At 36.5% G+C, this 22,877-nt stretch overlaps 1 protein-coding gene across 2 annotated transcripts in view; it reads left to right on the plus strand.

Annotated features, from left to right (window-relative positions):
• Positions 1-22,877, plus strand: part of INO80 (INO80 complex ATPase subunit) — a 125,967-nt gene that overhangs the window by 40,621 nt on the left and 62,469 nt on the right. For both annotated transcript variants that reach the window (XM_070503431.1, XM_070503432.1), the window contains exons 8-21: positions 2,334-2,387; positions 3,208-3,411; positions 5,576-5,771; positions 6,664-6,731; positions 7,790-7,999; positions 8,495-8,575; positions 9,418-9,513; positions 14,848-14,907; positions 15,344-15,486; positions 16,652-16,736; positions 17,732-17,849; positions 19,128-19,213; positions 22,015-22,182; positions 22,403-22,536. In XM_070503431.1, coding sequence (XP_070359532.1) covers positions 2,334-2,387; positions 3,208-3,411; positions 5,576-5,771; positions 6,664-6,731; positions 7,790-7,999; positions 8,495-8,575; positions 9,418-9,513; positions 14,848-14,907; positions 15,344-15,486; positions 16,652-16,736; positions 17,732-17,849; positions 19,128-19,213; positions 22,015-22,182; positions 22,403-22,536 — 1,703 coding nt within the window. The remainder of the gene's footprint in view (positions 1-2,333; positions 2,388-3,207; positions 3,412-5,575; positions 5,772-6,663; positions 6,732-7,789; positions 8,000-8,494; positions 8,576-9,417; positions 9,514-14,847; positions 14,908-15,343; positions 15,487-16,651; positions 16,737-17,731; positions 17,850-19,127; positions 19,214-22,014; positions 22,183-22,402; positions 22,537-22,877) is intronic.

Consider the following 22,877-nt stretch of genomic DNA (forward strand, 5'->3'; position numbering starts at 1 on the left):
AGCAGAAAAATTGTTGACATTCAAATAATACCCATAGTTTAGTTAATAGTATTTTACCAGTCTTAATTTCTTTTCTTAATATTGGTACCATGATTATATAAGATGCTAAAATTAGAGAAAGCAGGGGGAGGGATGTAAGGGAACTCTGTACTATTTTTTGCAACTTTTCTGTAAGTCTAAAATTAGTTTAAAAAAAAAAGTTTTTAAAAATAAATGGCAAGAATAATGCAAGGAACTGCCATGTATCCTTTACTCGTATTTAGCAATTGTTTGCCTCACCTCATTTGCTTTTTTTTAAAGATTTTATTTTTTCCTTTTTCTCCCCAACGCCCCCCGGTAAATAGTTGTGTATTCTTCGTTGTGGGTTCTTCTAGTTGTGGCATGTGGGACGCTGCCTCAGCGTGGTCTGATGAGCAGTGCCATGTCCGTGCCCAGGATTCGAACCAACAAAACACTGGGCCGCCTGCAGCAGAGCACGTGAACTTAACCACTCGGCCACGGGGCCAGCCCCTCACCTCATTTGCTTTTATTATATAAATGCATACCTTTATTCTCACTCATTTTGAGGGCTAGTTTGAGACTTCGTGCTAAACTTACTCATAATAATTCAGTGTGTATTTCCTAATCAAAAAAAGTCTTCTCATATATAATGACAGTGCAGTTACAAAATTTATTATCTGGGGCGGGTCCCATGGCTGAATGGTTAAGTTCTTGCTCTCTGCTTCGGCGGCCCAAAGTTTCGCCAGTTTGGATGCTGGGCCGCGGTCATGGCACACTGCTCATCAGGCCATGATGAGGCGGTGTCCCACATAGCACAACCAGAAGAACCCACAACTAGAATATACGACTATGGACTCGGGGGCTTTGGGGAAAAGAAAAAAAAAAGAAGATTGGCAACAGACGTTAGCTCAGGTGCCAATTAAAAAAAAAATTTTTATTATCTGATCCACAGACCATAGTCAGATTTCATCAGTTGTCTCAGTAATGTCCTTTATAGCAATTTTCTCTTTTCCCGATTCAATCCAGGATCCAATCTAGGACTATATGTTGCATTTAGTTGTCACATCTCTTTAATCTCTTTTAATCTGAAACACTTCTGCCTTCATCTTTCTTGACGTTGTTTTTGAAGAATATAGGTCTATTGTTTTGTAGAATGTTTCCTCATGATTACATTTGGGTTATGCCTTTTTGGCAGGATTACCAGAGAGATGATGTGTCCTTCTTGGTATATCACAGCAGGAGGCACATCACGTATCTGTCCCAATATTGGTGATATTAACTTTGATCCCTTGTCATGAGAGTCCTTCTCTACTGTACAGTAAGTGATTTTCCCCCCATAGCAATTAATAAATATTTCTGGAGAGGAAGTTTATGTTTGATCATTATTGGTGGGAAAAGTTATGAGAAAACTTCAGATGATGCCCTTCCGATGATAAGGAATTCAATGGGAATATTTGAGTCTTTAAAGTGGCAATAGCTGCTTAGGAGTTAGTAAGAGAAAGTTTTTGATAAAAGGCCTAAAAATTCCATTAAGCGGACAGTCTGAAGTGGGAATATTATAGAAATGTCTTTCAGGCGCTCTGTAATTTTGAACCCGTTGTATCTTCAATGTCAGAGGGAGAACTCTTTAACAGTCAGAGGGCCACTCAGCTCTGCCTCTTCTTGTGTCTTCTCTCACGCCAAATGGATCATCATGGGAAATAAAGTTTCTTTATTAAGATTTTTTTTTTTAACTGAAACGGAAGACATAATAAGCAGCTTGAGACTGGGTTGTGGGCTGCTGAGTCATCCTGTGTTAGATCTGCTGTGGAATTTTTTGTGGGAGAAGATGAGGCTTAAGTGATGGCAGAAATTGAGTAATAGTGGCAGCAAGTTTGCCCTGGCTGGAGGTGGGGCTAGAATCATAAAGGTGGGAGGCTAGTTTACCTGTCTCCATAAGGATTTCTGTATCTGAGAGCCCTCCTATGTCAGCTTCTTTGCAGGTCAGCCCTGGAAAGTAGTGTGTTTTAATCAGGGTGCTGCTAGGGTTAGGGTATGTGGTTACATTTTCCTAGTCCACCTCAATCCTTGAATATAACTTAAATTCTTTGCAAAAGTATATAGAAGACTAAGGCAGCCACAGCACTAGCTTATTGTTCTCAGGGCTGCTTTGGTAGTTTTGTGTGGTTCTGAGTTGGTTGGTACATTTGGAAGACTTTTAGAAGTCATGTATTTTGAATATGCTTGGCTTGATGTTTTATTTTTTAACCCTCGAGGAGTTGAATAGAACACTATGTCTACAAAACTTATTTCAAAAGGAATCCTAAATAAAATAATGTTCTTAAATATTTTAGGCCAACAAGCAGAAAGCTTCAGCTCGTAACCTGTTTCTCACCAATAGCCGAAAGGTAAAACCGTAGTTTTATATTTCTCATTTTAGATTTTGCTAGAATATGATCTTGTTCTTTGGATGCATGCTTAAGTTCTTGTCTCTTATGACCTGTTGGTAATGAATCTAATAGTACCTAAGAGAGTTTCTAAATGTTCTCAGTTTATATCATAAATAAAATTGCTCTTCCTCACATTTCTGGTATTTGAACCTTTTTGGATAAGACCATAGCCCAATCTTAATTCCTTGGTCAGATCACGGAATCTTCCTGTGCTCAGTCTTTTCATCTAAGAAATGATAATATTAAGTCCTTCCCCTAGAGGGAAGTAACACAATGTCTTTTGAGAGTTGTAAGGATCAGAGGAGGTAATGTTACTTGTTGTGTTACCCTGGGCTAGTCGTTCATCCTTGGTTTCCTCGTCTATAAAATGAAGAGGATGCTAATACCAACTTCATAGAGTTTTTGTGAAGAATTAATTATTTTAATGCATGTTAAGCTTAGAATGGGGCCTAGCATATAATAAGCTTTGATAGTTATTATTATTAGTGAGTGTGATAACATTTTGTCAGTTCCCAGAAAATCTCAGGCCATTATACTTTTTTTTCAGCTTCTAAGGCAATATGTCTCTAAGTTTTTCATCCCTGATACTACCTTAGGGTCTGGGTCTGGGTGACAGTATTGTACAGGGCCATTAATCAGATTGGGGGAGGAAGACATGTGGCCATAGGAGGACTGTGTGCCCTGAACAGATTGAGAGATGCTGTGGTTTAGAGCCCAGAGAGAACTTGCCCTGGTTTTGGGTCCTCCTCCATTTTAATAACATTGTTGTCATCTGCAGCTCGCCCACCAGTGCATGAAAGAGGTGCGTCGAGCTGCCTTGCAGGCTCAAAAGAACTGTAAAGAGACCTTGCCTCGTGCACGCCGCCTCACCAAGGAGATGCTTCTGTACTGGAAGAAGTATGAGAAGGTAGAGAAGGAACACCGCAAACGTGCAGAGAAGGAAGCCTTGGAACAGCGAAAGTTGGATGAGGAAATGCGGGAGGTAAGGCAATAGCATAAAATTTTGAAAACCCTTCCTGCAGCCATATCAAGAGATTGGTTTGCACTTCATAGATTATGAGTCTAACCAGTGAAATCATTGAAAAAATGTTTTAAGACATAACTTTGACAATAGTGGTTTTAGTACAGTAAACCAATTCTGTTTTTATTTCACTAAGGCCCTCTCCCTGGCTAATTTTCTCTATTCTTTGTAGCCTTATTCCTCTATGTATTTCTGGAGGACGAAAAAAAAATAAGAAAAAGAATGAATGAAAGAAAAAGAAAGTTTACAGCTTGTCTTGGCTTGGTTCCAGGTGCTGTCTCCAGTTTGAGTTTGTTGCAAGATCAGGGCTGGTTGCCAAATTTAGGGCCAGATAGAGACAATGGACAACTAGCCCAGTTTTCTGAGACCTACCTCTCACCAGTTTGCTGTTTTAACCTGCAGCCAGTACTCTTGCTAAGCCTGATGTCAGCTGATGAAGGCTGAGTATATCGTTCAGGGAAGCAAGAGGAGAGAAGAAGAGGACAAAGTCATTGTGTTGCCCTTGGTAAACCAGTTGGGATGAGTGGAAGGAAAGTTGAGGTCTGGAGACGGAAGGGAATCCCAACATTAGATTATTTTGTCTTTCAGATAGTGGTCAAAGCAGAGCTATGGAGCCTGTTCTGAACTCTTGATCTTCCCTCCTTATCATTCATGCCTTTGGGGATGAATATGGATTTTGCCCACTTCTCTTGTATCTTTGCATGCAAGATAAACATATTATTGAGTTAGTAAACAGTTGATGCTTTTGGAATACTTACTGAGTTTAGAGGCATTTGAGAGTTAGTCACAGATCTTGAAGTTTTGTAAGCAGCTTGGCTTATGATCTCGGTTTGTGAGACTTTCTCTCAATTATGTTGATAGCTAACCAATGAGAGTTTCATGGTGGTTATGTTGACTTATGTGTCTTTTCTCTGAACTTCTGAAATGAAACTATTTTTGATGGATCTTTATTATTCCCTTAATTTACTTTGTTCATTTAAACATGTAGTAGTTGACTTCTTTAAGGTGAAAGGAGATGTTACTCTCTTTTATTTTAATTTAGAAAGGTTTTCTTGACAGTATTTTAGCTTTGGAACATCAGTATCCATATCCATTATTTAAACTCAGTTTTCTCTTAAATTCTCTTTCACATTTTCTTCTAATTTGAATCTGACTCAAGTGCTATAAAACCTTAAAGAGAAAATATAGTTTTACATAGCATACTTTGAGACTTGTGTCCTTTCTTGGCCATGTTCCTTATTTTATTGTTCTTTTTCTTTTGGGGAGGTGGGTCAAGGTTAAATCAAGTATATACATAGCAATTTTATTATAAAATAGTTAATGCGAAATAATGACTCTTTAATTTGGTGTTTATTAAGTGTGCTATATTCCATATAATTTAGTCTTTTGGATCATTTGTTCATTTTATTTTTTATCTTGAAGAATGGTTTTTTTTATTGACACAATTATTATTTTCCTTACCAGATTATTTTAGAGGCACTTTGAATTAGCTTTCTAACATTGAAAAAAAAGTATGTGTTTGTGTGTATATTTGGTCTGTATTCATGTTTTGTAGTTATCATTATCACAGATGATCTGCAGATTGTTTGGGGCTGTGTTTTCTTCCTTTGATTGGCTTCTTATTCTCCGATACCTCCTATATTGACTTTCAGAATAATTTATATCTCCTAGTCACTTATATTGACTTCTGGTGATAAAGAAGAGGTTTTTGACATTTACATTTTCAAAAATGATAAAGCTATACACATGTATCTACCACCCAGTTTTTGAAATAAAACGTGTTGTTTGAATTTAGTTAGTATATCAGTGCCACTATAGAAAAGTAATTCAGTAAAGAAGTAAGCATTTTAGATAGAAGCCTAAAGGAGAAAAGATTTTCTATTGTAAAGGAGAGCAAAACATAGGTTATTATTAGACTATAAATGAAAGTTATTCATTGCTTTTAGTACCACTGACTTGGTTCTAATAAAATCATTCATTAGCAATTTTTGCCTTTTTAAAGGTAAAATATTTGTAAAGGAATTATATGCAAAGTATATGTAGATTTGGTGAATTCTGTTGACTACCTTTTGTGTGTGATTGATGAGTTGACTCTACTGTCACTTTCGACTTTTTGCCCCTTTAGGCCAAGAGGCAACAGCGAAAACTGAACTTCCTGATCACCCAGACAGAATTATATGCCCATTTCATGAGTCGCAAACGAGACATGGGTCATGATGGGATCCAGGAAGAAATCCTAAGAAAACTGGAAGACAGTTCTACCCAGAGACAAATTGACATTGGTGGAGGGGTGGTAGTTAACATCACACAGGAGGATTATGGTAAGTCCTGAATCAGGAGTTAGAGGAGGTGAGTACCCTCCATTTTTTCATATCTAAGGTTATTATACACATGATTAATTCTTGCAAGTTTTATCTTGATTGATAGGTAACGTTGATCAGTAAAGGGGAACTTACTGTATTGGAGTAGGAAAAGTGTGACTGCATATGAAGTAACTTGTATTATGTAATTTAAAAAGGAAAGAGTGTAGTTATATGATCTTGCAAGTTTGGGAATATTTTACATGTTTTGATTTGTTAGTAGAAGTAGAAGGTATTAATCAGAAGAATTCAGTGAACATGTCTCAGCAGACAAAATTATCTCACATAGTAAGTTTCTTGGTGATGCAAGTCAAGCATGAGAAAGAGACTATTCAGTGTTGGTATTTTTGTGACCACAAGGGGATGGGGGAATTGGGTGAAGTGTGAGAGGAATTTCACAGAGAATAGTGATCAGGGTCATGCTGAGCTCGGAATAAAAGAGAATGAGAGTGCTTCAGAGAATCTTGGGGGTTACATATATCTGTATTTCTTCTTCTGGAATAGTTTGACCCGGCATAAATATATCACAATTTTGAGTCCTCATTGCCTTGCTTTTCCTGGCTTTGGCATTGCTGTCTGCAAGAAACCTAGGATTGGGAAACTGCAGCTCAGTCTCCTGGTGGTGTCATGAGCTAGCTTTGGCTACTGGAGACCGTGGCAGCCCTCTGCTTCTAGTGCCACTTCCAAGTCCTTACCTCTGTCAAGTGATTTGAGCCTTTCTGCTCCCTCACCCTCTATGAACCTAGGGATAAGTAGAATAGGGGAGTCAGGGATCCACATATGTTGGTGTGAGTTGCATCTTTGAAGGAGATCAGTTAATGAGATGTGATAATCTACAAGTTTTCCTTTTCAGATAGTAACCATTTCAAAGCCCAGGCCCTGAAGAATGCTGAAAATGCTTACCATATTCATCAAGCTCGGGTGAGTCTTAAAAATGAAAAGACAAACTGTAATGGGCCCTGGAAATACCCCACAACTTGGGTGGTCTTCCTTTAGTCTTAATCATATTTTTAATTAAAAACATTTATGAATGTGTGTGTGTATGTGAATGTGTTGGGTGGGGACTGTCTATTTGCTTTAGAACAGCAGGCATACTTGAGGAAAGGTAGAAAACAAGCATTCGCTTGTCTAAGCTTTAGGAGTGTGTTGATTAAAGCTAGGACAGCTTGCCTAATTTTTTTGTTTTCCTGAGTAATCATGGGTAAACAGTATGAAATGCATCACGGTTGTTTAGTGAAAAAGCTCGCACTCTTGCTTGTTAAGAGAGCTATATCGTGCTCTAAGAAATCTGCTACGTTAGTAGCTTGTTTCACTTTAGTAGTAACTTGCTTATTCATGATATAGTGATATTTAATGAAATCAGAAAGAAACTGCAGTTAGATTGAATTAAATAAAGAAAACACAGTTTAATATACTTCATAGGAGCCCCTTTGTAACTTTGACAGGGTCTAAGTCAAGGTTAGACATGAGATCGACCTTCTCCCCACCCATCCCAACCAATCAAACAAATTCTATATCAAATCTAACAAATCCCTTGATGAAGCAAGTAATCCTGTAATATGGCTTAGTGTCTGTCCATCAAAAACATATTCTTAATATAATTGTTAAATTAATTTTAAAATATTAACAATATACTTTAATGTAGAATGCTTTACATATAATATGGTACAGTCATGTATCACTTAACGATGGGGATGAGTTCTGAGAATTTTGTTGTTGTGTGAACATCCTAGAGTGTACTTACATGAACCCAGATTATATAGCTTACTACACACCTAGGTTATATGGTCCTAATGGCCCACTGTCTATATGCAGTCCGCTGTTGACTGAAACATCATTATGCAACACATGACTATATATCAAATTATATTATCAGAAATTTTGTTCCAATTAGCACAAAATAGATGTATGTCATTATGAGTTTTATTTGAATTTAATTTTTTTCTTATATTTTCCTTCAATATATTTTTATTTTACAGACAAGGTCATTTGATGAAGATGCAAAAGAAAGTCGTGCAGCTGCCCTACGGGCAGCAAACAAGTTTGGCACTGGATTTGGGGAGAGTTACAGCCTGGCAAACCCATCTATCCGGGCTGGTGAGGATATTCCACAGCCTACAATTTTTAATGGCAAATTGAAAGGTTATCAGCTGAAAGGCATGAATTGGTTGGCAAATCTCTATGAACAGGTGAATTTTAAAACTACATCCTACCCGTTGTCTTTTGTTTGTTATGTTTTCCTGAAGTCGTTGGTTCAGTGTATTGTGAAATGAGCACAAGATACTGTTTTAGATTTCATCCCTTTTAAAAAGCTTTATCTTTTCATAAGAGTAAGATGTCTCTATATTTCTAACCTGGAGATTTTTTTGGAGAACATTTGTATCATGAATATAGTTTATCTTAGGGGGTCTTGGTAAACCAGATTGTTTTGCTTCTGTGCCTAGATTAGATTAGCTGAAAAACTGGCTTTGGCCTGTTCATCTCATGTATCATGATTCGCAGTTGTCTCTGTGGAGTTGGCAAAAGGAATCGTTACAGCAGTGGGTAATAGTGCTGAAGCTGGATGTCTGTTAGTCACTTTTGTTTGAACAAATCTGACATTTTGGTTAGTTCTTTTTGGCAGTATGTTGAACCTTGTGTGGTGGAATATGAGAGGTGTTGACCATGTGTATTTTTTTTTCCAGGGTATTAATGGCATTCTTGCAGATGAAATGGGCCTTGGTAAAACAGTACAGAGCATTGCCCTCCTGGCCCATCTGGCTGAGGTGGGTGGATGCAGTCTTTCCATCTTCCTCTCTCTAGATCCTAGGGTCATTTTCTATTGAGAATCAGCCATTATCAAGCACTGTACTAGGCTCTGTGGCAAACCAAGACAGTAGGACTTGCTCCTTGCCTTCAAGGCCTTTTCAAGGTGACACAGTGTGGTGAAACATTTTGGTTTTCAAGAAGACTAGGACAATTTTTGAGCAGGTGTGGTTTGAACCCCTGCCCCACCCCAACCCCCTTCTATTGAGAACCACCGATGTAGTGGCAAAGATGCTGTAGTTAGTTGTCAGAAGACCTGGGTTCACATCTCAACTCTATGCTTACTAGCAGTGTAAAACTTGGGCAGTTCACTTAACTTCTTTTGACCTGACTTCACTTTAACTCTCTGAGGTTTAGTTTCCACTTCTATAAAGTGGGGATGATATCTACCGTCTAAGAATTTTATGAGAATTAAGTGAGAAAATATGTGTAAAAGCATTTTGAAAACAAAAGCTCTATACCAATTAAATAATAGTAAAATTGTTATGATCATCTAGTATGGGGAAAGCAACACATACAAGTCAGTCTAGGTGCTTTGTGAATGATATATATTAGGACCTAAACGAGATGAGGGGAGGGAGTAATTGCTTGGTATTTTTTCCTGAAGGTGTATATGAGCAACTTCCTTGCCTGTGTTATTATTAACGTAGGATGTTATTATTGAGTGTGCATATATGGGAGATACACAGTTTTTCTTGTTATAATGTATCTCCTATTCTTAAATTGCTCGTCATTAATTATAGTTCTGAATTACATATCTTCAGTTTTCCTGCAGTTGGCTGACCCAGTTTTTCTGTTTCAGAGAGAGAACATTTGGGGACCTTTCTTAATAATTTCACCTGCTTCTACACTTAACAATTGGCACCAGGAGTTTACTAGATTTGTTCCTAAATTTAAGGTAAAAATCAATCTGACAAGAAATTGTACTGCTCTTTAAACTTTCTGACTCTTCGTTTGCTACCTTACTTATTTAATTGCTCACAATAGTTTTAATTTCTTGCATTTTTTCCAAAATACCTTACGTACATTCTCTATAAAAGTTACTAATGGGAGCAATAAGAGAGTATTACATCCTTATGTTTCATAAGTGAGACAGCCAATCTAATTTGAGTGATTTGCTGCATTGGCCACATGGATTGATGCTCCTGGTCAAATTGCCATAATAGAAGATATCTACCTTACTGATTAACATAGATTTTGGCAAATCATATCATCAGGACACATATACTGTAATTTATGGCATTGTTGTCCCCCGCCAAATGTATTCATAAATAATTCATTTTCTTAATACTCCAAAGCCATATTTTTAGTCTTGGTCCAAATTATAATGTCTACAGTAGATATTATACCTTATAATGTATAAGGTAGATGTGACGGTTGATTTTAACTAATTCAGAGGAAAAGAATTGACGTTGAGGTAGGAAATGATCAGCAGGGAAGTATGTTGCATCAAGTTGAATAAGACATGCAAAAGATTTAAACAGACGTTTACTTACAGAAAGTTGTTGGGATGCAAGAAAGAATGGGTACAATTTATTAAATTGTTTGCAAGTAAAAGATGGAAATGAGTTAAATATGTGTTCTTTCCCTAAAGGGTTACAGTGGTAATGAAGTTGCATGGTGAGGAGGTTTTATGGAGATTATGTCTCGTGAGATATATCGTGAGACATGATCTCTCTGATTTGGGGTCTCTATAATAATCATGAGTTCCATTCAATTTAAAGGGTATGGGATAGGGTGGAGATGGGAGGCTGGTGTTTTTCTGGCTTTTGCTTTGTAAGCAGTAGGGACATGTCTGGAATGTTCCACTTTGGTTCACCTTGGGGACTGTGGCCTTACCTTTGTGTCTGAATTGTAGATTCTGTTTACAAAAGCACATTAGGTGTATAGCTTTTAATTTGGCTTACTCATTTTTTAACTTTCTAATGAGAAGATGAGATCATTCTAAGGCAGTTTGTTGAATGTTGTCTCTAGAGTTGTTTGCTGTATGAAATATGGAGCTCCCCATCTTTTTCCTGCTTTCTTGTTGTTCAGTACATGTTGAACAATCAGGAAGCTGAAAAATTGTCTTAAAATTTTCCACCAAACCACTTAAGTTTTCAGTGTTTCTTTTACTGGCCGATAGATGGCAATGGAGTACTATTTATGTCATTTGATACCTCTCTTGACTTTATACCTATCCCTCAAACTGAGCTTTCATTTGCATGTTAAGCTTCTTTCCTTTTGATATTCTAGTTTAGGGATCAGTAAAAGATGGCCTGTGGGCCAATTCTGTTGCCACTTGTTTGCCCCAGTTTTTTTTAATGGTGATAAAATGCATATAACATAAAATGTACCAAGTTTAAAGTGTACAATTCAGTAGCATTAAGTACATTTACAGTGTGGTACAATGCTCACTGCTAATTGGTAACAGAATTTTTTCATCATCCCACACAGAAACCTACTCCCCAGTAAGCAGTCACTCCCTTTCCCTCCAGCCCCTGGCTGCCACAGATCTGCTTTCTATCTCTGGATTTGCTTATTCTGGATAGTTCATACAACTGGTATCATACAATAATGTAGCCTTTTGTGTCTGGCTGCTGCTTTTCACTTAGCAGAATATTTTCAAGGTTCATCCATGTTGTAGCATATGTCAGCAGTTCTTTCCTTTTTATGACTGAATAATATTTCATTATCTGGATATACCATATTTTGTTTTCCATTCATCTATTGATGGATATTTGGATTATTTCCACCTTTTGGCTATTGTTAATAGTATTGCTGTGAACATTCATATACAGGTTTTTGTTTGAACACCTGTTTTCAGTTCTTTGGGGTATATACCTAGGAGTGGAATTGCTAAGTCATTCTATATTTAACTTATTGAGAAATCTATCACCTTTTTTTTGGTACAGCTTGTGAGCTAAGAATTGTTTTTACATTTTTAAATTGTTGATTAAAAAAGAATAACAAATGATACATGAAATTTAAATACATATATACTAGAACACAGCCACACTCTTTTGTTTATGTATTATTGATGGCCGCATTCTTAACAGCAGAATTGAGTAGTTGTGACAGAGGCTGTATGGCCTGGAAAGCCCTGAATATTTACTGTCTGGCTGTTTACAGAAATGATTTGATGACCTCTGCTCTGTTGATTCATTGTTTCTGTTGCCATTACTCCTTTAACTGTTAGAAATGTGTTCACTTCCCCACAGAAGATAGTTAGATGTAGACTCTGGTCAGGTTTATAGTTAGATTACATTCAAAAGATACTTAGATCTATGATAACGTCTGAAAGTTCATTTTATTTGGCAGGTATCTGAGTAACACTCATTTTATGATTCTGATATGATCAGTGCCTCTGACTTTCTCCTCTTTCCCATAAAGTATGATTTACAATTTTTCTATAGCTAATGTACCACTTTTCATTCTTGAAATTGGCTGTTCTGTATGTTTTCTATTTCAGTTATTTCTGTTTTGTCTTTTATTATTCTTGTGTACTTTTTTGGTAGTTTTTTTTTTTCCTAACGTCTTTAGATGGAGCTTGGATAACTGATTTTCAGCTTTTTCTAATTGGTGTATTTAAGGATATTAATTGCTTTCTAAGGGTGACTATAGCTATCCAAAGGTTTGATGTGTCACATTTTCATTATCTTTCAATTCAAAATAATTTCTAAAAGCTTCTACTGCAAGTTCTTATTTGATATGTGGCTTATTTTAAAGTGTGGTTCTTAATTTCCAAACAAAGGATGATTTTCTAGATACCTTTGTTACTAATTTATACTTTAAATCCACTGTGGTAAGAAAATATGCTTTTTATGATTTTAATCCTTGGAAATTTGTTGAACTTTGCTTTTATGGCCCAGCACATGGTCAGTTTTTATAAATGTCCTATATGTGTTTAAAAATAATAGGTATTCTGCAGTCATTGAGTTCACTGTTGTTATGTATATTGATTAGGTTAAGTTTTTTAACTTGTTCAGCTCTTCTCTATCTTTACAGATTTTTTTTTTGTTTACCTGTCCTGTTAGTGACTGAAGAGGTGTGTTAAAATTTACAACTATGGATTTATCCATTTCTGTTTTCCTGTGTTCATTTTTATTTTATATATTTTGAGGATGTGAGATATGTATAAATTTACAATTATTTTATCTTCCTGGTGAATTGACTCTTTTGTTATTATGAAATTCCCTCCTTTAAGATTTTTGCCTTAAAATCTATTTTCTATGATATTAGATAGATTAGCTTTCTTTTGGTTAGTTTTCACATTATATCTTTTTCTACCTTTTGCTTTTAACCATTCTCTATCCTTACATTTAAGGAGTATTTCATGCCTTTTATTTGGCATATTTGTGCTTATGTTTAATGTAATTATTGATATATGAAGTTTAAATCTGCTAATTTGCTGGTTTCTTTCTACTTTTTTCACCCGTTCAGCTTTCTTTTTCTCTCCTTTCTTGTGTCCTTTTGGATTGATTAGATTTTATTACTCTTTCATTTTTTTTTCTTCCCCTTTTAGCTTGCTAATTATATATTCATTTTATTCTTCAGTAGATACCAGGAGAATACAATATGCATCCTTGACTTTTAAAAAAGTAGTATAAGTACTACTACTAGTACCAGTATAAGTACAAGTACCTTAGTATACTTAACTACATCCTCCTTCTCTAGACTTACGTTCTCTTGTTTTTATATGTATTTTATCTTTTAAACCCCACAAGACATTATATTATTATTTATACATTTTAGATTTATTTTAGACTTATTAGTTACATATTCACTGTTTTCATTGATCTTCATTGCTTCCTGCATATTTGTGCTTCCATCTGGCTGAGATTTTTCATAACAACAAAAGACATCAAGCTACAGCTTCAAGAAGCACTTTGAGCCCCATAAGGATAAAAAGAAAGAAACCACATCTAGAAACATCACAGAAAAAGTGCTGAATTTTGCATTCTTTAGTTTCTCCATGCTTTAGTCTGAGTATTTCCTTCTGACTTATCATCTAATTCACTGATTTTCTCTTTACCTGTATCTAAGATCTGTTGTTGAACTTATCATTGAATTCTTGATTTTAGTTATTGTATTTTTCAGTTCTGAAAATTCCTTTTTTTTTTTATAGGTTCTAGTACACTACTGAAATTCTCAATCATTTAATTCCCTGAACAAATTAGCATTTTTTTAAAAGTCCATTTCTGATGTTTTTATTATCTGGATCTCCTGTGGGTTTGTTTCTTTCATGTTTTTCATGTTGATTTTCAGTCATGTAGTCAAGTCTTTCCTTATGTCTGGTTTTTTTTACTTGTTTTATTGTATGCCAGACATTGTATAGGAAAAATTCTAGAATGATGTTGGCTCTGGATACTGTTTTCTTCTTCCACAGAGAGGATTTATATGTGTTTTGGATTTTTGCCCCTAGTAATTTTTTTCCTGGGTCACTAATAATCCACAATCCTCTTGTTCCAGTCAGGAATTGAGGTGATTCAAAGCTGGGGTTCACTACCTGTTAAGGAAAATCTATGTATAGTTTATTACCAGTATGTATGTATGCTTGGATTCCCAACTTAAGCCACGGAGGTGGGTGGTTATCAGAATCCCTTCTCCTTGAACTACATTTTTGTTCTGTGGACTCTGTGTCTCATAAAAAAAGACTCTGGGGGCTGGCCTGGTGGCGTAGTGGTTAAGTTCGTATGCTCTGCTTCAGTAGCCCAGGGTTCACCAGTTTGGATCCTGGGCGTGGTTCTATGCACTACTTATCAAGTCATGCTGTGGTAGACGTCCCACATATATAGTAGAGGAAGATTGGCACAGATGTTAGCTCAAGATCAGTCTTCCTCAGCAAAAAAGAGGAGATTGGCAGCGGATGTTAGCTCAGGGCCAGTATTCCTCAAAAAAAAAACCCCACAACAACAAAAAATTCTTTGTTAGTCTCTCAACTAGAACTTTTGGAAAGGATCAGCACCTTCAGGGGAAACGTGTGCCAGGTGCCTGGCTTTCCTTTCTGGGCTTCTTTTCTAATTTTGGATCTTGGCTCTGTAATTCTCCACTGTCTCAGCAGCCCTGTGATGTCTTCAAACAAGTGTTTTGTATATATATACTAGGAGAAACGCTAGTCCAGCAATGACAGAAGAGGAACTCCTATATTCATTCTCTTAGGTTCTTTTAGAATCATCCTGAATAACATATTTGTGATGGTATATTTAAGATGATCAGTAGGAAATAATCTGTATATTGGTCCTTTTTCTAGGTGCTACCATATTGGGGAAATCCTCATGATAGGAAAGTCATCAGGAGGTTTTGGAGTCAGGTAACTTTCAGCTTACTGCATATATACATACACACACACGTATACATGTGCAATCAGTATTTCTCTAGTTGATCTGAGTAATTTCTCACGTAAAATCTTCTTATATATTATATATTTCTGGACACTAGGCAAGCACACTTTTTTTTTTTTAACAATGCTTTTGCTTTTATAGACAATCAGCTGGACTTAAAGTCCAGGATTAACTAAGAACTTTTTTCTTTAACTAGCTAAAGACTAGTTTTTAACATGGTCTGTGATTAAGGTGACTGCTTTAAAAACAGTTATGGTTTAATTCACTGCACATCTACCATGTGGGAGAAGCACATCTTTAGGACTATCTTAAACTTCTTGGCCTTAGAAAGTATAGTCCATTCCTCATTATCTTGTTATAAGTTGTTAGGTGTCTCTTTACACCCTTACCCTCTTTTATTTACAGAAGACCCTCTATACTCAGGATGCCCCCTTCCACGTGGTTATCACCAGCTACCAGCTGGTGGTGCAGGATGTAAAGTACTTCCAGCGGGTCAAGTGGCAGTACATGGTATTGGATGAGGCTCAGGCGCTCAAAAGTAGTTCCAGGTAACGTGAGTAGTAGAAACCAACCTCCATGGCCTGAAGATATATAGATATACATATATCTGTGTATATGATATATACACACACACACGTGAATGAAGATCAGAGAGGTTTTAGAACATGGCATGATATGGTCTCTGCATAAGCCGTGTATCTGACCAGAAGGCAGAAATTCCCTTTTGCATTTTCCATGGAACACAAATACTAATGTTTAGAATATAAGGATTTTTCTCGACTTCTATCTCCCTACTCAATAATTATGATGTTTTAACAGATCTTTATTCTTCAAGGAAAATTCCTATGCAGGAAGAGTTGTCTGCTCTTTCTGTGAGGGATTGTTTTAGACAGGAAGTCGTAGTAGAAATTAGAATGTTACATTATGTGGATTACAGGTTCTGCCTATTTTATGTGTGTTGTCCTAGTCCCTGGATGGTTATTAGACCCCCAAGAATCCTTTTATTGGAAGGTCTATGTTTGAAATGTTCTAATACCTTTAAGGTCCCAAACTGAATCGTAAATGAGCACTTGGCTGTGAAGTGTTACTTGGCAGTGTTAAACCTTGGGTTTGATAATTCTTATTAAACTCTTGATGAACCCATAGGAATTTCTTAGGAGGTCCATGTTAACTGGCAGCATGGTATTTTCCGTGGAACTCTCCATCTTCTGAAGAGCGTTTCTTCATATTGCACTTTTTTGAAGTAAGACATGCTTGTGACCAGGAGCAATAAACTCACTTTGCATTTTCTTCTCACGCCCTTCCCCTTTCTCCATTGTTTCCTCCAAACTCCCAACTGGAAACACAGTTAATAAGTTTAAAGCTTTCTACTACAGATAAGTACGATATAATTAAATGCTTTCTGTCAATAAAACTGACCAAAGATAGTAAGTAGAGGACTTTATCAAGCCAGAAAGGATCCTACTCTGCCTATTTGAGGGCCTTTTTTTTCCAAACCCTAATACCATGTTTTCAGTACAGAGGAGTCAATTTCTCTGGAATTTCCTGACCTCGGCTTTGTTGAGTAATATTTTTCAGTTGTATACTTGGTGGAGTACTTGATTCTGAGTGTTTGTTATTTTTTTGGAAAGCATTTTTAGAAATATGGGGTCTTCATAGGGTGAAGAGAGATTTACTGCTAACTTGGAATTTGTAATTCATCTTCTTGGACAGTGTTCGTTGGAAGATCCTCTTACAGTTTCAGTGTCGGAATCGGCTTTTGCTAACTGGGACCCCCATTCAGAACACCATGGCAGAGGTAGGCACTAGAAAAGGCCTCAGCTTTATGTGTGCCTTAAACAGAATGGTTCCAGTACAGAACAGAGTTCTTTACCCATGCCCAGCTAGAGTGTTATTGTTCTGTACAAATGACAATCCCCACATAAAAGGAAGAATTTAACCATAGCTTACCCTAAGTGGTTTTCGTTTTGTTTTGCATCATTCTCATTTTCTTATTTTCTGGCATAAGGCAAATAAATTACTTTATTCCTTTATATTTATGTAATAAATAGTGAATTCATTAGGAATGCTACCCATCTAACGCAGAGATGTTTCTATGCCAGAATGAGAAGGTATAATATTCTTTAACACTGAGAGGAGCTAAAATTCTTTCTTTTGGAAAGATAATCGATCAGAGGTCAGAAGACTTTCTGTAAAGAACCAGATGGTAATGTTTTAGACGTTACGAGCCGTACAGTTGCTGTTGCAACTGCTCGACCTTGCTGTTGTAATGTGAAAGCAGCCATAGATTAAATGAATAGATGTGGCTGTGTTCCTTTAAAACTTTATTTTAACTTTTTATAAAAATATAAAAGGTTTATGTAAAAATAAAAAGTTTATTTATAAAAATAGATGGCAGGCCAGACCTGGCACCACAGACCATATTTGCTGACCTCTGATGTACAGTTATTGTTAGCAAGTTATGCTACCTCAGATCATGTTCATTCATGGACATATAAATGATCTTTAAAACCATCCCACTGCAAAGTCTGAGCAGGACTTGTGCTTTCAGACTTCTAGGTTGAAATTAATTGAAAAATACTCACGTTTTGCTAGAGCATGTTATAGAATTGGGGTTGGTTGATGAGGTATGTGCTTGTATGCTCATTCTCTCCCTTACTCAAACATACATGTGCGCGTAGACTCAGACACACACACACCTGCAACTTTCACTCTTTCTCTCCAAACCTCCATTGTATTCTCACATACTCATTTTGTTGTCCTACAGCTATTTCACTTTTCTTTTGTTTCCAGCTCTGGGCTCTGCTTCATTTCATTATGCCAACATTATTTGATTCACATGAGGAATTTAATGAATGGTTTTCCAAGGACATTGAGAGCCACGCCGAAAACAAATCTGCCATTGATGAGAGTGAGTACTTTTATGAACTTACTTTCTTTCTGCCTATCAGTGTAGGCAACTATGTAATTGTGTATTTTCTTTTATGTGAAGAATTCTTCTAGTATACAGAGAAGGATCTGAGGTGAAAAGTTTATCTTATAATTGTGTGCTTTATTTTCCAAAGAGTCAAAAAAGGACTAATTCAGGAGATGTTGCTGTAGTGTTGACTAATCAAGGCAGAACAGGCAGAGTTCATAAAGTACCATATTTTGGCTTACAGACTCCTCATTTCCCATGTAGATTCTGACAAGTTCATATCAGAATTATATTCTTTGTGCTATGGGGTTAGGGCTTTTTTCCTGTGATTAAAAACAAAATATTAGGGCTAAAGAAGATGTGGTGTGTATATATATACAATGGAATACTACTCAGCTGTAAAACACAACAAAAGCATTCCATTTGCAATAACATGGATGGACCTTGAGGGAATTATGTTAAGTGAAATAAGCCAGTTAGAGAAGGACAATCTCTGTATGACTCCACTCATATGAGGAATTTAAAATGTAGACAGAGAGAACAGATTGGTGGCTACCAGGGGAGAGGTGGGATGGGGGGTGGGCACAGGGTGTGGAGTGGTGCACCTGCAACACGACTGACAATAATGTACAACTGAAATTTTACAAGTTTGTAACGTATCATTAACTCAATAAAAAAAAAAGAAAAAAGAAAATATTAGAAGGGTCATTTTGTTAATATCTGTGTTTGGATTTGTTTCTACTGTGAACATTTTTGACCTTGTTTATCAATACTTTGACCTTGTTGAATAATATCTTTTAAGAGAGTTATGAGGTGTTTATTACATGGACATGAAGTGACATCTACTATTAGAAAAGTCCTTAAGTAATTTCTTATACTACAAGTTGTTAATTTGCCGACATACTTTGAAGAAATGATTTTTCAGGAACATTGGGAGTCCCAGATAGCTTGCATTAGACCTATATGAAAACCCTATTATTGATAAAATGTCCTAAAACACTCTAAGGGTGAGTTCTAATAAAAATAAAATGGTACTTGTTGATCTGAGTAAATGAGACCAAAATGCATTTGCTCAGTTGAATATAGGAAGATGCTATGAAAAATTCAGATTCCTTGGTTCCTACTTGGGAAAAAGATTCCGTTTCGGTCTTCTTTCAGAGAATCATTAAGCCAAAAGGTGTTAGAACAGCTTAGTAAGACGTGATCATATTTCTTTTGTTTGTGTTAAATCAATATAATGTATTATTGGGGGGGGGCCTCCTGGCATTTCAGATCAACTCTCTCGCTTACACATGATCCTGAAGCCATTTATGCTGAGGAGAATCAAGAAAGATGTGGAAAATGAATTGTCTGACAAGGTAAGAAAAGAAGACCTCATGAGTGTAAGCCTTAATAGGCACCAACTTAGGGTTCCAGGGCAAAAAAAATTTGGTAAATGTTTAGTTGAAGGGTAATTAGTTTTACTAAGAGAAGACCTTTAAACTTAAGTGATTCAAAGAAGGCTTAAAATGAGTCAAATAATCAAGGCAAGTAATATTTTTTTCTTCTTTTTGTTTTACGCTTTTTATTATGGAGAATTTGAAATATTACCAAAATAGAATAGTATAATGAACCCTCTTGTAATCACCACCATACAGCTTCAACATAGTCATCTCTACCCCTCTAGATTATTCTGAAGCAAATCCCAGATGTTTTTTATTTCATATAAGTATTTCCATATGTATCTCTAAAAGATTTGGTCTTCTTTTAAAATACATAACTACATATCATTATCACTCCTAAAAAAGACAATTATTCCATTATAGTATCATATATCCAATGAGTGCTCAGATATCCCCAGTTGTCTTTGTTAGTGTTTCTTTTTCTTTCTTTCTCTTTTTTAAAAAATTAGCTTTTTGAAATAGAATCCAAGCAAGGTCCACACATAGCATTTGCATGATATGTCTTTTAAATATCTTGTAACCCCTCCCTTCTTTTTTCCTTTGCAATTCTTCATTGAAAAAAATGTAGTTATTTGTTTTCCACATACAGTCATGCGCTGCTTAACCATGAGGATACATTTTGAGAAATGTGTAGTTAGGCAATTTTGTTGTTGTGTGAACATCATAGAGTGTACTCACACAAAACTAGATGTTACAGCCTACTACACACCTAGGCTATATAGTAGGAATCTTAGGAGACCACTGTTGTATATGCAGTCGTTGACTGGAAGGTCATTATGTGGCACGTGAGTGTACTGAATTTGCTAGTTGTATCATTGTGGTCTTGTCTCACATGTTCCTCTGTCTCTTGTATTCTTGCAAACCGAGAGTTAGATTTAGAAGTTTAATGTGCTTTGGGTTGTAATATTTTTTTCTCATACAAGACCAGTAGTTTTGGTTTATAAATGTCTTTTTTTAGATCCTTACCAGACTTCTGTAATTTTCTGTTATCTCCTGTGAATCCTCCCCATATTTTCCTTCCTTCTTTTTTCTCCAAGTTCCCAGTCCTTTGGGGCTTTTCCTGTCTTCCATAGATTCCACCTGTTTCTCATAATTCTGCTCTCTACCTAAAAGACATCTTTCCGGGTTCTTGATAACATCAGGTAGTTCTCCTCTGTCACTGCCTGAAGGCTGGATCATTTGAAATTAGTATCTCTGTCTGGAAGATTGTGGTGGGAGTGTATACCTTCAAAGAGAGGAGTAGAAGTATACTTTTGTTTTATTCCTTTTTTTAAAATCTTGATGGCTGTTTTATGAAACTGGCTCATTTTAACTAAAATAGCAGTGTCACACAGATGTATCTGATAGAAGGAAAATACTATACAAAACACTGGATCGTTGGGGCTTTTATATCAGAAAGGGCTTCAAAAACAATAGTTCTGTTATTTAGTGGTCACTAGGGAGGGGGTCAGATGTGGTATGATTCTTAACCACTGTGCATAGTATAAATTCCTTAAACATTAGTAATGTTTCTAATCTGTTATTAAATAATATATTTATTTATTGAACTCTTATTGCCTGTCAGCCACTAATACATAAAGATGAACAGTGTCTAGGTTCTGTTCAGATTTCCAAGGGAGATGAGTACATAAATGACTGTAATACTGTGTCGTAAGACATACAGTGATTATCTATGTGAAGTGTAATGGAAACATGGATAAAGGAGTAGTTCTGTTGGGGAAGGTGGGAGAAGGCATGAAAGCAGAGTGAAGTACCTCTGAAATAATGAGTTGGCGTTTACTAGGAAAGTACAGTAGGAAGGGGGTGCTAGGCAACAAGAGCAATGTGAACAAAGATAGAGCAACATTCAGATATGCAGCATGTTTGGCAAACATTATTCAGACCATTGTTGCTAAGGTATATAAGAGGACATGGTGATGAGGAGACTGGGACAATAGAGTGAGTTAAATTATGGGAGGCTGCCTCTGACTATGGGATAATTTTTAATATTTTACTATAGGCAGTAATGTACATTGAAGGTTTTTCAGCAGTTGAATTACCTTACAAGATTTGTGTGGAAAGTTTCTTAGAACCAGGAGAGACTGGAGGCAGGAAGACCCCAAAATAATAGCAGTCTAGATTAGGTATGATGAGATTCTGCATTAAGGCAATGAGAGTGGTCAGAAAGGGTAGTTGGAGGCAAATTTCCAGGTTGACTTGAGGGACTTAGGACATGGTAGAACATGGAGTATGAGACAGAAAGAAAAACCAGAGCCGACTGAAGTTTCTCTTCCAACAACTGAGTGAATTGTAATGCTGTTAACCAATTTAGTAAATTGTGGAAAAGATAATTTTTTTCCTGATATGTCACATAGGCAATTGCTGTAGACTCTCTGAGTGGTACTGTTATTGTAGGTAGTTGGAAATATGGGACTGGGGATGTTTGGGAATGTATTTTTGCAAGTTACTGTGATAGATGGTAGTTGGTACTGTTGGAAATGGAACAGATTGCCCAGGGACAGCATGTAGAGTGAGTGACAAGGGAAGAAAGTCAAGGAAAGAACATTTTTCTGGATAATTAGCCACATCACGGGTTTATAGAGCTATTGAGTTTCTAGAGGTATGTATTTTGTTTTTTCAATCATAATCTGGCTTGTGTATGTTTTCAACCTTATGCTGATAGTGATTATTCTTAAAAACTGTTTTTCGAAGTATAAATGTTCTTAATTGATTTTTAGATTGAGATTCTAATGTATTGCCAACTGACCAGCCGACAGAAGCTGCTATATCAGGCACTGAAAAACAAAATTTCCATTGAGGATTTATTGCAGTCTTCTATGGGCTCTACCCAGCAAGCACAGACCACCACCAGCAGCCTCATGAATCTGGTCATGCAATTTAGGAAGGTAAGAGCTTAGATCAGCTGCCTTGGAGTTATCTTTATTAATTCATTTCAAGAAAAAGGCTCTAGCCTTGATTCCAGATAAACAAAGTCTGTTAAAAAGAGATGAAAGTGGGAAAGTATATATTTACAAAGGTAAACTTTCATGGTTTGGGATCCCCCATCATTTCATAGAGCAATGTCTGCACAGGACAATGTTGTCTTATCATTTCCCTTCCTCTTAGGTATGTAATCACCCAGAGTTATTTGAACGACAAGAAACTTGGTCTCCATTTCATATTTCCCTAAAGCCATACCAGATTTCAAAGTTTATATACCGTCATGGACAGATCAGGGTCTTCAATCATTCACGGGACAGGTGAGCAAATAGTGATACTTGTTTTACTCTGGGAGTGTTTTTGTAATTTGGGGATAGGTGGCTTAGTAAATAAATTTAGTGGAGAATGTTTGAGTTCTCCAACAGTGAGGTATTTAAGCAAAGGGTGGACAACTATTTGTTAAGGGATCTTGTGGTTTATCAGGGGTATAACTGGATGACCTTAAAGGCCCTAGCCCCTTCTGTTGTCCTTTGTGAGTTTTTTTTTATGCTTGAGGAAGATTAGTTCTGAGCTAACATCTGTGCCAGTTTTCCTCCACTTGACATGTGGGTCACTGCCCCAGCACAGCTGGTGAGTGGTGTAGGTCTACGCCTGGAATCTG

Source organism: Equus asinus, chromosome 2 (assembly GCF_041296235.1).
Source record: "Equus asinus isolate D_3611 breed Donkey chromosome 2, EquAss-T2T_v2, whole genome shotgun sequence".
In the NCBI taxonomy this organism is placed as follows: domain Eukaryota; kingdom Metazoa; phylum Chordata; class Mammalia; order Perissodactyla; family Equidae; genus Equus; species Equus asinus.